Below are 15908 nucleotides of genomic sequence, written 5' to 3'. Positions count from 1 at the left end.
TGCTTCCTTCTGCTGACAAGCTTTATGGAGATGCTGATTTCATTTTCCAGCAGGACTTGGCACCTGCCCACGCTGCCAAAGGTACCAAAAGCTGGTTCAATGACCATGGTGTTACTGTGCTTGATTGGCCAGCAAACTCGCCTGACCTGAACCCCATAGAGAATCTATGGTATTGTCAAGAGGAAGATGAGAGACACCAGACCCAACAATGCAGATGACCTGAAGGCCTCTATCAAAGCAACCTGGGCTTCCATACCACCTCAGCAGTGCCACAAACTGATCACCTCCATGCCACGCCGAATTGAGGCAGTAATTAAAGCAAAAGGAGCCCCTACCAAGTATTGAGTACATATACAGTAAATGAACATACTTTCCAGAAGGCCAACAATTCACTAAAAATGATTTTTTTTATGGGTCTTATGAAGTATTCTAATTTGTTGAGATAGTGAATTGGTTGGTTTTTGTTAAATGTGAGCATATATAAATCACAATTAAAACAACCAAAGACTTAAACTACTTCAGTCTGTGTGCATCGAATTTATTTAATACACGAGTTCCACAATTTGAGTTGAATTACTGAAATAAATGAACTTTTCCACGACATTCTAATTTATTGAGATGCACCTGTAGGCTGTAACTTTCATGAGTTCTTTTATATAAATTTTTTTACAAAGAGAAATCCCCTCCTCTAGTGGACAAGAGAGAAGGAAACATTCATGATGAAGACAAAGGAATATTTTCCTCAAGGGGGTGCTTGATATTTCTTCAAGTCCCGTCGAAGGACATCTAAGTTTGAAAGATCCTCGTTTTGCGTAGCTTCATTGGGCCTGTTTTGAAGGATGCATCAGGTGTATCCTTTGCACACATTCCAATTCATGAAAAAGGTTTCATTTGATGATGCTGTCAACACGCTGTTTTAGCAGCTGTATAGACACCAACGTGGATAATGACACAAAGAAATGTTAGCCATACAGTGAAGAGCTACAATTAGAGAATCCACCTACTACAACAACTTCCTCTTATGACTTTTATTTTTTTTATTCTACCCACTCTTAATTATGAATAGAATTTAGCCTATTTGTACTTGCTAACAGCGTATGATCTATCCATTCTCAAACGCTTAACTCTGCATTTTTGTTTTATTTTTTTATATTTAACAGTTACCTCTACAAAATCTGCGATACTTTTTCCTGTCAATGAGTGGCACTACTGTGCTGTCTACCAAACATATCGGGGTCTATCAGCATGTTTATATTTAGGTCAGCATAATGACAACTCATTGATAACTCACAGCAATAGAAGCTAAATGCTGGTTAATTTAATACAGAACATACCACCGGTTCTTAAAATATGGCATTTTAAAAATAGCATTTCCACATGAGATTGTCACTGTGTCATGGTTATTGTTCATAACATAAATGCAAAATTTAATTCTTAACTCTTTTATTTAAATCAGAGCTCCTGAATCCATGTCCTTATACACCAAATGGCACTTACACGGTTTAAAATACTTAAACATAAGAAAACCAGAAATAATCAGATGCATATCTTAAAGAAACGCACCCACCCACAATAAATTTGACATTTTTAGTCATTATTTGACACTTTTGACCCATATTGAGAAACACAAAAGCATCAAATGCAGGTTTGTTTGTTATGTTTTGTTTTTTCTGCCCAGTGTTTAAGCCTGTTCCATCCCAGTACTCAACTGAAATATCACTCAGAGCACTCATATCAAGTTCTCTTTAATAAATGCAGCAAAAAGCTGGCAAACATTTCAAATTTAGTGCAATAAGAACTCATGGATTTATAGGGCTAATAATACAAACAATCTTACATTCCACATATATATAAACAATTAATTGTCACGCTATAAAAACACGTAATTTAAAATGCAACAGAAATATTAATATAGCCTAGGTAAGTCAAGACATTTCAATTCCCCTCAGAACTAATCAGAATGATCAATTATATGGCTTTATGGGAAACTAAAAGGAAGTTACAACATTTTTTGTCAAGTGCGAGAATGTAAAATTCTCAGATGGTAGAAGATCATCTATAAGGAATGCTTTCTACCTAAACTCTCTCTTGGGCCACAAACACGGGTCTTATCAATGCAATATAATACACTAATTCTAAAAATCCACATTAAACACCTTGATCATTAAGACCTGAGATAAAAGACCTGGTTCAGTGACCCAAAACTTAAAATGGCATTACGTAAAGGTCAGGACCCCTTAACTGAGTTGCTTAGTAATTTATATGGCCCACTCTACACTGCAGTCAGCCTCAGTCTGAGGGGCAGACCATATGGCAGAAAAGATGTTCAAGTTTATGGAGTTTTTAAAGATTAAGTCATGCTTTGGCAGTGGTGCTGTTGTAGACTAGCTGTTGGTCATAGTCACTGTACACTACTGGAGGACTGCTGGTGGCCACAGGCTGATGGCTTTTTCTCTTGTTCTTGAGGTAACAGTAACCCAACACAGCCAGAACAGCCAAGATGGCGACGGCCAAAACCACAGCTAGGGCAACAGAAGCTGAAAAAAAAAAAAAAAAGGCAATCCACAATGCATTCCTTTAATTGAAAGCACAGATCTGTCCTATTCACGTAAGGGACTAAACTATTTCTTCCAATTTGTTTTCTTTTTTTTGAGATGTGAGAGAAATCTCTAAATGTTGTGCTGCACCTTCATCTAGACTTCTGAAGGATCCTATTGATTTTTTTTACAGTATTCTGGATCGTTGAAAATATTCGATGTTTACTCCAATATACTCAAATACTCCTGCATTATGTTTATGAATGTTTCTTTTAAAAATTTTAAATTTACTCAATGTTCTGAAAGTTATTATAATTTTTTAAATGATAGCTGTTCTGCAAAACAACATTCAAACCGGCAAATAAAATAAGCTACAATAAAACAAAATAAAATATGATGTCAATGAGTAAGGATAAGGATTTTTTTTTATTTATTTTTTTTAAAGTCTGTTATGATCAAAAAAGCTGTTAAAAATACCATTAGGATCCTCCCTTCCTCAGAGTAATGATAAATAAGATATATTTGATTTCAAATCCAAAGATTACCTGACTGGCTTTCCCCTAGTTCCTCTCCCTGTTCTCTTACAAGCAATCCTCTGGCAAACACATCATTTTCTATAAAGACAGACAGAAATATACATCAAATACAAACTTCAGCCATCATCACTAATATATCTTGTTGAAACTTGAGCACCATTCATACCCGTGACACCTGAGCAGTTGGCCATGCACTTGTCTGATGTCTCAAAGTTGTTCTCATTACCATCACAGCCACCATAGGTGAAGCGATGGCAATTTTGTTTTAAAGGGTCATAGTACCAACGAGTAAAACTGGCTCGACATGGGCCCACAACACGTGGATCTGTGCAGTGTGCTATTCCATTATAACACAAATGAGACATTAGAAGAGAATTAAAGTGGATGAAGAAATTGTTTACCGCACAAACTGTTGGTGGGATCATATAAAAAAAAAAAAAATAGAACACTCTTTGTTCATAAATAAAGACATGTTTATCTAGAAGCAATAATAAAATGGGGCAATAATAATAGGCACTTATAAATATTAAAAAAGACATAAAATCCACCCAAAAAGTCCAATCTGCTGAAACTCTCATATCTCATTAGCGCTTCCACATATATAAAATGCAGTGTCACGATCAATTATGTAATGAGAACCAATAGCGTTGACCAATCTTGAAATCAAAATTTTTGCAATGCATCTTATGCTATTATTTTTTTAAATATACAATGTGAAAAGGATCATTTGGTCCGTTCAAACAAAGCAACCATATGGCTTCAAAAGACTTGGTAAATGCGGCAAGTTGTTTTAAAGCACTTTTTTTGTTTTGTCTTTATTGCAGTTTGACAGCCCCATTCACTTTTTGTTACATAGACAAGAATAGGAGATTCTACTAAATTTCTTCTGTGCTCAATGAAAGATAGAAAGGTTTAAAATGACATGAGAGCATGTAAATTATGGCAGTTTTATTTTGGGGTGAATTATTTCTTAATGTCAGGCTGCTGGTGCGCAATACAATTTTTAAGCAATGCATAAAACTCACCTTTTTTATTCACTTCAATCCTTAGAAGTCGAGCCAGGCCATTATTCACTAAAAGGTAAAGGAAGGAAGTACATTTAAAAACATCAAGTACGTCATGAGGTGTGTGTGCATGGTAAGTGTCTCACATTGTTCACAGTTCTCCTCATCAGAACCATCGCTGCATTGCTGCTGTCCATCGCACTCAAGCTCTTTATTCACACAGCAGCCGTTAGAGCATTTAAATTGGTCTTCTCCACATGAAGTACAGTCTGGATCACAAAAAAAAATAAAAAAAATTAATCACCAAGAAATCCAGAGGAAATTTTTATACAGTATATTTGGCTGAGAAGAGATCTAAAGTAAATATACCTTCCTTGGGCAGCTTTCTCGTATTTCCAGGTATTACTGCAGACAGACAATTTTTGACAAGGCATTACTTAGTAAAATTCTATAAGATACTGAGATTTTATTTGAGGAAATAACTTGAAGGAATACAGATGGTCAAAAGTATGTGGGCACCACCATCTAATTAATAGGTTTGGTTATGCCAATCATTTCTGTGAGGAGAAATCTTAATGCCACATCATACAATGGCATTGACCCACCGACAGTGCCTGCCCTCACTGATGCTCTGGTGTCTGAATGGAGGTAAATCCTGCATTTATAAACCAGCACATTTTGGATGGACCAAACGAGTGGAAGCTATTATAGTAGCAAAGGGAGGCTTTGCCATGCTTTTGAAATTAAGTGATGCTCCACCCAAAAATAAAAAAATCTCCCATTTACTCGAACTAATACCACTCCAGATGTATATGCCTTTCTTTCTTCAGATGAACACAAACAAAGGTTTCTAGAAAAATAATCCATCTCTGTTTGTCCATACTGGACGTATACGGAACTTCCAAAGTTAGTGCTTCAAAAACCATGCAAAACAAGTAACTGTAATCCATTTAATAATTCAATGTCTTCTGAAGCAAAACGATAAGTGTGTGAGAAAAATAGTAATATTTTAAACTTTTTTTATAACCACAAACCATTGCTTCTGGTCAGCAGTTCATGAGTTTACGACGTAAACATCATTTTTGCAAAGAGTGACATGCTTTGGGACAGCATGAGGGTGAATAGATGAGAAAATCTTTTTTTTTTTGGGGGGAGTATTTAAAAGTTCAAGACACAAGAGCATCAGAGAGGTCAGGCTTTGAGGCGGTCACTACTCTAATTAATCCCAAACGTGCTCTATCGGGTTCAGTAAGGGGCTCATCACCAAGGTCAGTAAACTCTTTCTTTATGGACCCCACTTTTGCACAGGAGCATTGTCATTTTAGAACACAAAAGGACCTTCACCAAAAATATTCTTTCAAATGTATAGCCATTCCCCTTTTCAGCCGTCCTTTTGTTCTGATTGAGGATTGGGGTTGTATATGGTGGGTGGGGTGGTATAAAATGTAAAAAAAATCTATGTATGGCCATATAGAGCAGCACATTCAAAATGTATTATTTACTCAGCCTCATTTTGGACTAAACCTATATGCTATTATTCTTGTTGAACACCAAAGGAGAATTTTGAATTTGTTTTGAAAATGTTCCCATCTACAGCAGCTTAAGTGTAATATGCCACGTTTTATATCATGCTTTATGGTAAACACACACAAAAAAAAGTTATGCTGTTTATTCTTATTGGCGTCTGGCATGCACCACTGGTGCCACATTTAATTTGGGAAATGCAGCGACAAGTTAATCAGTAAAGAACATTAAAATTTCAAGTTGCATGTATGCTTTTCTTATAGTGTGACAACTGACATTCTTGTGTAGTAAAGAGCCAAGTGAAGATTCTTCAGAATTCTCCTTTTGTGTTCCTTTGTGGAAAAAGCATACCGACACGGAATGACACATATAAATGACAACATGGGGTATTCCTTCAAACCGAATGCACCACTGCCTCAGTACAACGAGATGAGCATTACCTATCATGCTTTTACAGGCATTCAAACACTCCTCTTTGGAGACATAGTTGTTGTTATTCTCTTTACATCCTCCAAAGGTGAACTGCTCACACTTGCTGGATGCAGCGTTGTAATGCCATCGAGGAAAAGAACCTCGGCAGGGTCCCACCTTTTTAGGGGCCAAACAGTGACCTAATGGGACAAATCAAATAAATGGTATGTTAATTCAGTTCTGATGAATTAAGGAATCATGAGGTTTTTGGGATCAAATCAGAATAGGTTTCTACTGGACAAATAACAATTTCTATCATTTTAAAAGTACTAAAGCATTATTCAAAATAAAAAAAAAAAACTAAAAAACATTTGCATTTATAGCTGCAGCAGCTCTTCAGTGAAATATGCTGTGTTCGAAGGGAAGGTGTGGCAAGTGAAAAATGCCTTATACACTGAAAAAAAAAAAATTGAGCCAACTTAAAATTAAGGCAACCAGCCTCAACAGATTTTTGAGTTCTCTCAACTTATTTTTGTAGGAGATTCTCAACTTTTTATTGTATAAACTTAAAACAACAAGTTGAGAAAACTCAAATCTGCTGAAGCTGGCTGCCTTAAAATTTTACGTTGGCTCAATTTTGTTTGTTTTTTTTACAGTGTATTCAGATGTGCATAATTATTAGTCAGGTTTTTTTTGTTTTTTCCTACAGGTAAAGATATTTAATTGACACTGAAAGGCCCAAAATGATTAAATGTCAAAGTTGAGAAGAAAAGACTCGTATTAACTGCAAATAAATAAATAAATAAATAACATTTAAGACAAAGAATTAAGCGTGGAACCACCAGGAACTCTTTAGTTTCCAGGGCCATAATTTTCCAGAACTGCAACCTACCTGGAGTGTACAATAGAATAAGGTGTCTGTCTCTGAGACTTTTTCTGTCTGTTGAAGGAGTGAACACAATGGCCACACAATTTTTAAATGATATATGATCCGCTCTATGCTGCTCTAAACAGAGTTTCTTTCAATCACAAGCTCACTGACTGAGCAGTTCTATACACTTCCAAGTCCTCTCATTATAGTATATTACAAATCAGTGTTAGAATACATTTAGTATAGCTATACTCAAGACAAGTCTCGGTCGGTAAAATGTCCTGCTTCAAATGCAATCAATACATTTCTAATTTGACTGCGTTTGCTACTGTCGTGCCAAATCAAAAATCAGTGGGGGATTCCACCTCCAAAATGCCACCAAAAAGAATACAAATAGCCTAAAAATTCAGCTATTCAGATAAAATTTGCAAAAAGATTTGATTGCAAAAAAAATAAAAAAAGTTATTGTATGAGATTTAACATGAAATATTTATGATAAGAGCAAGAGAACTGCTTTAACGAATGAGCATGATTTCAAACCTGATATTGATTTTATACTAATGTTCCATAAGAGTTACGATTAATATTAAGTGACATTTTGTTCATAGACATAATTTTAAACAAGTATTTGATCTATTTGCCAACAAACATAGTTCCAAAGAAATCCACAGCAGAATTGTTGTTTGAGCATTAAGCCAGCTGGTGCACTTTAAGGTTAATCATTCATAAAATCATAAAAATAAATAACTAATTAGTATTGTTTTTTTAAATATAAAAACTACTGAATTTAAAAATTAAATAAAAAAAATTAAAATAATAATACTATAGAGACACTGCTATCATGAAATACTTAAAGACAGATAAGAATAAGAATGACTCTTATAGGACTCATTACTTTCTCTTGCAACACAGTTTGAAGAATGTATCTTCCAGAAACCCACAGTAGTTTTGTAAGAAATTTATCTCCCACGCTGAAAAGTCAGTCTAGCTTATAGTTGCTTACACCTTTACTCCCTCACCACTTTGCTGCTGGTCCCTCAAGAGCTACTCTTAACTTAGCTTTCATTTGTATATACACCCATAATAAATGTGGCCAGACCACACCCAAATCAGTGATCCAGTCACAATCAGATCAAAATGTATCTTGGGAGATGTGATCCAATCTTGGCCCAATTTCAGAAAACAGGTTAAATACAAAATGTAAAGAGTCCATGATATTCGTGTCCCTTCAATGTTAGTCTAAGGGACTTTTTGTTTGTTTTTCGTTTTCCCACAGGTGAAAGTCAGATTGTTTAGAAAAGTAACAGTAGACCTATCCTCATCAAGCCACACTAATTGGGATACCAGCCATGTGCTTATTACTAGGGTTAGCGATTTGAGCAAACTCACAAGTATACGCAATAATAATAATAATAACAATAATAATAATGCAAGCACATCACTCTTAGAAATAAAGCTGATGCCATAGAACCACAATTTTGGCTTCCCCCAAAATATTTTAAATGAATAGTTCTTAAATAATTTTTTTCTTAACGTGAAAAACATTTTAATAACCTAAAGAACCATTTTCCACTATAAAGAACGTTCTGTGCAATTGAAAGATTTCATGGATGTTAACGGTTAACGGTAGAACAATCAACGCCAATGCCTGAGCTTATAAGTGCACTAGTAAGAAAAAGAAAATAAATTGGACAGCACGTGTCAAATATGTAATTACGTGCAACTCAAAAATCAAGCACAAGGAAATGAAAGAAAACGTAGAATTGAGTGTGCAAATACAACAGGGCAAATAGGGTTGGATACATGCAGTTGTTAACATGAATAACAAGACAAGACACGTTCCTTTCAGTTACTTCTTTGTTGAAGTTCAAGTTGTTGTTGAAGCATGCACGTGGGATGAACCTTTTTGCCACATTCAAAATGCAGGGATGTACATAAAGTTCCTAAGGGGCTCAAGGGACTGTCTACATTATTGTTTGACCCAGTGGGTATTTTGAGTTTCACCATTCATACATCCACAGTTTCACCGTATGTCCCAGAAAGAATTCAGAGCCAAACTTTTAGTAAAAAGAGAATATCTTCATTCCTGTGGCATTTCATCACAAGTTCATTCATGACAAAACAATGATCTAACAGGTGCACACGATACCCACTAGCACTGCTAAAATGGTGTTCTTAATCATGTTTACTGAAAACTGACAAATATAAACTTTTTTAAAACAATATGAACATACTTGAGGAGCAAAATTTGGTAAGACTTTATTATTATTATTATTAATATATTGCAAATGAAGTATATTTGTCTTACTCCGTATTATTAAGAGTGCTTGAGAAACTTAAAAAACATACTATAACCATACTACCACTATCACCATTGTTTTTCATACACGCATGAATGAGGTGTCGAATCATTCTGGCTTATTGAGAATTCTGCTACTTTTATAAGCAACAGGGCATATAATGTTTGGGTAGAGCTGGGGGGTATTCCAGTAAGAAAGATAATAACTGGTACTAAACAAGCATTACGCTATCAATTCAGCACTCCCACGCTGTCTGACAGGCTGAGAAAACACGGGCAAGCAAAGTACACTTCTGGCTTCCAAATCAGGGTGCTCCCAAATACACACAATCTGGGCCGGTATTTATGAAAATATTCACAAACATACTTATGGTTATGTCTTCTTAAGTGAATGTAAACAGCAGGGAGAAATTTGGATATCACTATAATGGATCCATGCATTAGATCTTAAAGTGACAGCAGCCTAATTTAGCTCATCGCTTTTGACCGAATAACTTCTCTACCACTAAGTTTAAGAATAAATGTACTTTTACTTTCTTTTGTACTTCCAATCTGAATACTTTTAGATATACTTTCCAGAATACATTAGATATGCATTTTTTTTATTTATTGCCTTTACTTGTTCTAATGTTTGTATTAAACTTATTTTATTGTATTACTGTTTCTTTGTATTAATTAGCCTATAATAGTTTTTTTCTGTTGTATAGAAGCTGCTATTTAGAACAGCCAGTATCGTATTAAAAATTAAAAATAATTATATTGTGATACACATCATTATTGTGAAATAATATAACAATATTATGATATAATATTGAGAAAAAAGATTTTGGTAATATCGCCCATCCGTACAAAAAAATCCCTGAGAAGGAATTAGGCAGACTCTGGATCAGAATGTCATGGAGACTTCGGGCTTTGCTCATTTAACTTACTCTAGCCAGCATCCAATAAGTAATATGAGAGGGATATCTCTGGATAAGAACATTATAGTAGTGGTCTCTTTTAACAAGCACCTTTCAGTCGCATTCTAGAACCAGAACATATAGACAACTAAATATGAACTTGGTTACTGATTCACCCTAGCAACCATCCAGAAGAGCCTAGCAACTGTATAGGAACATAAACAAGCACCAGAATATCACAGAGACATGAGGTTGGGCTCTACTGGCAACCACCCAGAACAACCAACCAAAGACCTAGCAACCACCCAGAACACACTAGCAACAGTCTAGCAACCACATAGCAATACCTAGCAACCACCTAGGGTAGGGCAGCCACTGTAGCAACCACATTTGTAAGCACCCAGAATACCCTATCAACTGCACAGTGTTGCCACGACAGGCACCACTTACATTTCCTTCAGAAAATGTACTTGTCATTATTTTTGCTTTAGGCATAACCCTCTCTAAATTTTGTACGATTTATGACAAACAATTCCCCAAAGTAAATATATGTGTAAAGCTGTTTAATGGAATATCATTATCTTACAAAAATGACATGTTCCATCACACAAATGTGCTGCTGTAGTCATGAACCAGACACGGATGCGTCACATAAACAGGGTGATTAGACCGTGAGTAAAAAGCATTTACATGCAATGATTCAACAGCTGCTAAAACTGACCTCATTTCTTCAGTGGGTTCATTTTATTGCATTTTACGATATCTATTTCCCCTCTTGCTACCCCCCTTTTCCATCTTCATATACTTCCCTCTCCTGTTCTTTTTGCCTCTCTGTTAGGCAAGACCAAAATGTCATTTGCAACATTTACTGAAGGTTGAGAATGCCATGAGTTGATTCATATTCACAGTTTGCTGTAATTCATTAATATTTCTTTGCTGGGGGTGTGTTTTGTGTTTACGCAGATGTTTATCCTTATACTGCGCAACTGTGACTCAAAGCCTGTAGCACGTCAAACCGGTTCTGCACATTTGCAGAGGGAGCAGTAAGGTCTCTCACACAATAAAAACAGAGAAAGAGTCATCCCCAACCCCTGACAACATTACAGAGTTATTTGTAAGCCTAAGACATTTACATGCCTGAAAATGTGCTTTAACTTAATCTCCTTTATTTTCTACTAATGCAGCAATATTCATAGTACACAATGCCATGTTTAAAGTAAAAACTACATTAGTACAAAAATTTACTTTATGTTAAATATATCAACATAAAGCTCTGTTTATTTCCAAGTTTATTTTCCAGGTTAAAAAAATACTATGGTATTCTAAAACATTTACAAAGATGACAGGTAGGAGAACAACAGCATAACAATGACTGAATACTAATAAGTTAGCACTATAGTTTGTTTTTCCATTTACTTATTAATAAGGAGATGACTACTAAGCCTTATTTATAAAAGTACAAGCCTAGGAGTGTGTCAGCAAAGCAAAATAAAAATAATACTCACGCTCAGATTGCTCAAGAGTGAGAACCAAGAGAGTGACTTGAGCTGAATCAGAATTGTCTGCTGAATCTGTCACTGTCAGTTTGAACTTATACACCCCAGGTACCAAACTGGACACCCTCACCTGGTCTGGCAGATCAGTTTTCTGAGGAGCGGTTAATTAGATTCAGATCAGATATTGGGTATTATTATGCTATAAAACAAAAACTGTCAACTAGTGATTCATAAATGACTATGAGCAAATCTATAGCCTCTTGACATCCAGTCTGGGTCTTGAAGCCAAAGCAGTTAAGATCAAATGCTCTAAATTAGCATCTCATCACACTGAAATGATCATTAGTCCTCATTACAGGGACAGTTCATCCTGAAAAGGGTGGGGGGGGGGGGGGGGGGGCATGGAGACATTTCTTTTTATTATTCTACATAAAGTTAGTCATACAGGTTTGAAACAACATGAGGGCGAGTAAATAATGACAGAATTTGCTCTTTTTTAAGATGACAAAGAAACAATCCCTTAAAAGCATCTTAATTGATTTTAACATCATAACCGGAAACATAATTACCTGACAACATTAATAACATATAGACAAAATCATAACATATCAGTTCATATGCTAGAATCCAATATAATACCTCTATACGGACAGATTCATCTCCACTGATGAGGCTCCATTTGTAGTCGATGATCTTCCTATCATCCCAGCTCTCAATGCCATTCAGCAATACCTCCTCATTAGGCTGGACCACCACATCCCGTCCAGCATTGGCAACGGGCTGTTTGTCCTTCCCATCTGAAGAAAAATATCAATGACAGTCCAGTCACTAGTCAGTAGTCACTGCTAAAGAATGTACATGACTTAAAATAACAAAATAATAGTTACCGTGTGATAATACACTTTCATGGTCATATACTTGTTGAAATGACAATCACTCATATTTAAAACATTAAAAAAATATATGAATATAATTACCTTGCTTGCTTAAAGACAAAATATCAATCTTTTATATGCCTAAAAATGAGAAGAAGAAAACACCTGACGTATCTTTACAATAGAACCCTCTCGAGGACCTCTAGGTACCTTTTTGAAAAGAGCTGAGTCACAAAATGGTACCCATAAGTTCCTGTAAAAATTCTAATGAAAGTCAACAGTTCTTCCAATAATGGCATCATAAATCTGAATGTATGAGTACACTATTTTGCTAATGTGGCAGTCTGAGGGACCTTTTAGAACAGATGAATGGAACCAGCCCCTGTCCATGCACAAAATTAAGAAGTTGCATAAAATAAGAAAATTATGATTCTTAAAGTCTTTAAACTGAAGGTGACCTCATGTTTGTTAACATTCATTTATTAATATATATTTTTTTTACTATTGTAACAATAATTAGCTATAGTATACTGATTCTGGAGTACTTGGACAAAACAAGCTGAAATGTTGCAACAAGTTAATTACTGTATTGTGATGTATTTCTAAGTGAAATGACATAAAAAAAACAAAGAGGAAAAAAAAACAGGGTGAGACTTGATTAAATTTACTGGTTATTGACTGGATTGTGAAAAGTGAGCACGGTGTAGACTGAAGGCAGATCTGAGTGCCACTGGCTTAACTGTTGCACAGCATTCATCATACACATCCAGTGAGTCATTTAACAGGAAGAGTCAATTATTATTAAAGTAAATTAATTATTAGTATAATTAAGACATTTTGAAATATATATATATATATAGAGAGAGAGAGCCTAAATACAGAGGGAGAGAGAGCGCGCAGAGAATAAAGTTTACCATTTTTGCGGTTCAGGTAATATTCATAGACTGAATCCAGTATATAATTTGTGAACCCCTTCTTCTGAATAAATCGACAGACATATTTTTGCTTATATAAGCAGTTGAAGAGAAAGCAGCTGTTATTGGATCCCTTCTCGTTTGCGTCTTCTATGAGGGCCAAGTTACATCTGGAATCTCTGCAACACGCAGCAATGCACGCGTTCCTGTGCGCGACGCTCGGGTTTGACAGGAAAACAGCCCCATCCTCAATCGACTCTTCCGTGTCGAGAACAAAGTCATCCCGACCGGGCCTGAAAGGTTGTACACACTGTCCCTGTGCTGATGTGAGTTTGTCCACTGTGTTGCTCTGTGTTTCTCCGCCATGAACACCGAGAATAAAAACCAAGGCAGCGAAAAGAAAACGCCACGAGTCCATTTTTGTTGAATTTAAAAGTATCCTGGTGTCAGGTATGTATTTCTTTAAAATTCGCCAATCAACTTTAGCTGTAGTGTCAGCCGAACCGACAGGTAAAAATGTAGATCACCTGCTTCAGAGCTCAGGTGTGTTGTTTTACCTGTGAAAACGAGGAAATAAGTGACGTAATCTGCGGTCGTGTCTCAATTCTTTGGGATTTGCCCTACATAGACAGCATTTTAGCTAGACACACACTCATGTTTGTTTCTACAGCTTTTATTACATCTTTATGGGGACTCGCCATAGACTTTTATATATAGACAGAATAGCCTATATATATATATATATATATATATATATATATATGTATGTATTCTGAACTAACAATATTTTCTATCCATTAAACCTAAACTTACCCTCACAGAATTTTTACATTTTAAGATTATTAAAGATAATTAATTTTTCCTGACAAAAATGTTAGGTCTTACTATCGTTTTGGGGACATTTGATCCCCACGATGAAGGAAAAACCTTTACACACACACACACACACACACACACACACACACACACACACACACACACACACACACACACACACACACACACACACACTCCAAAGACAATGCTTTTTATACTTTATAAACTTTATATTCTATCCCTTATAGAAGACATTGTTTTTACATTGATATTTTTCATTTGTGAATCAAGAATAAGAATCAAGAGTTTTATTTGTCACATACACAATTATACAGAGTATAACCAGCAGTGAAATGTAGGTCAGGTCCGCTCCAAGGACAGTGCAATTATAAAGAATACAAATATTAAGAAGAAGTACAAACATAAAATAAAAGATAAGATAAGATAAAAAAATATAAATATAAATGTGCAGGTCAGTATTGACAAATAGTAATGAGAGGAATGTGCAAAAAATAATGTGCAAAAAGTTGTACAGGGTATTTGAATAGCAGCAATATGAGGTAGAGAAAAATTATGAAGCTTATTGATATGATATTTACATGGAGAAAAATTATGAATAACTTATTGATATGGTGATATTACATGGAGTCAAGTGATATTATGACACAGAGTTAGAGTTTAGGAGCCTGATGGCCTGGGGGAAGAAGCTCCTCCTAAGTCTCTCAGTTTTTGCCATCAGGCTACGGAAGCGCTTACCAGATGGAAGCAAAGTGAATAGACGGTTACCAGGGTGATTTGAGTCCTTGAAGATTTTAACAGCTCTATTTTTGCAGCGTTGATCAGCGTTGCAGTGAGTGATCTTACCTGCAAATAAAAACATTTAGCTGAAAATATTTATAAAGATTTAAGGTCCAGAAGCTGTGGCTACATTCACACTGCAAGAAAATGTGTTCCAAATTCAAGGATTTCTTTATTTTTTTGCTCATATGTGACTCAAAACGTTTTATTTCATGACAGTGTGAACAGCACAAACCACATGGAATCTGATCGTTTCGATTCTGATTTGGGTCACTTTCATATATGATCCTAAATCTGATTCAGGTCATTGCATAGCAATAGCAGTCTGAACAGGTAAAAATTGACTTTCACGTCACTCTAGATAGACATTCGTCATTATTCCACACTGACGGGATTTTAGGCTACATCAACTTGAGGATTGCGTTTCATACTTTTTAAAATATTTCAAATTCATATGTATTCTAATATTGTGAATGTTGACAGAGCTCGCTAAAAATAAAGATGTGGTGATAGTCCTAAGTGCAGCAACTTGTGTTTATTGAACAAAAATAACTGTGATACAGAACAACCAAACTCACGTGTCACACAAACTGACAATGAACAGAAAGAAACAGAGCTTAAATACACTGAAACAAACCAATCAAACACAGATGCAGACACTAATCAATCAATGAGTAACCTAGTAACAAATGAATGGACAAAGGAAACTGATCTAAAAACTGAGAAATTACAAAGTTCAACTAAATCGAACACAAAACACAAATGACCTGTAGCAGTATACCCCCAACAAAGAGGCCTCCTCATTAAACAAAAGGTCCAACAGAGGAGGGTGGGAGGGTTTAGATGGAGGACACAGAGCCGGGATACAGTGAGGCAGAGCCAGGGTGGAGACAGAAGCACAAGGACAGGACAGAAGCTCACCCAGGCA

General features: G+C 35.7%; 1 protein-coding gene across 2 annotated transcripts; it reads right to left on the bottom strand.

Annotated features, from left to right (window-relative positions):
* Positions 1 to 1304: 1304 nt before the first annotated feature.
* On the bottom strand, positions 1305 to 13945 carry spint1b (serine peptidase inhibitor, Kunitz type 1 b). Of its 2 annotated transcripts, XM_079434299.1 has the most exons (10): positions 13367 to 13945; positions 12217 to 12374; positions 11587 to 11728; positions 6042 to 6212; positions 4447 to 4482; positions 4224 to 4346; positions 4099 to 4146; positions 3240 to 3410; positions 3083 to 3151; positions 1305 to 2537 (listed from the first exon to the last, which is right to left on the bottom strand). In XM_079434299.1, exons 1-10 carry the CDS (start codon positions 13782 to 13784, stop codon positions 2356 to 2358), a joined length of 1518 nt encoding a protein of 505 aa, XP_079290425.1. In that variant the 5' UTR covers positions 13785 to 13945; the 3' UTR covers positions 1305 to 2355. The 2 variants fall into 2 exon arrangements, with proteins under 2 accessions (XP_079290425.1, XP_079290426.1); XM_079434300.1 differs by lacking the exon at positions 3240 to 3410 and having other exon boundaries at positions 1412 to 2537.
* Between the last annotated feature and the right edge of the window lie 1963 nt (positions 13946 to 15908).

This window comes from Barbus barbus (genome assembly GCF_936440315.1).
Source record: "Barbus barbus genome assembly, chromosome: 14".
NCBI classification, from domain to species: domain Eukaryota; kingdom Metazoa; phylum Chordata; class Actinopteri; order Cypriniformes; family Cyprinidae; genus Barbus; species Barbus barbus.
The sequence above is the reverse complement of the archived record's forward strand: the minus strand, read 5'-3'. Positions and strand labels throughout refer to the sequence as shown.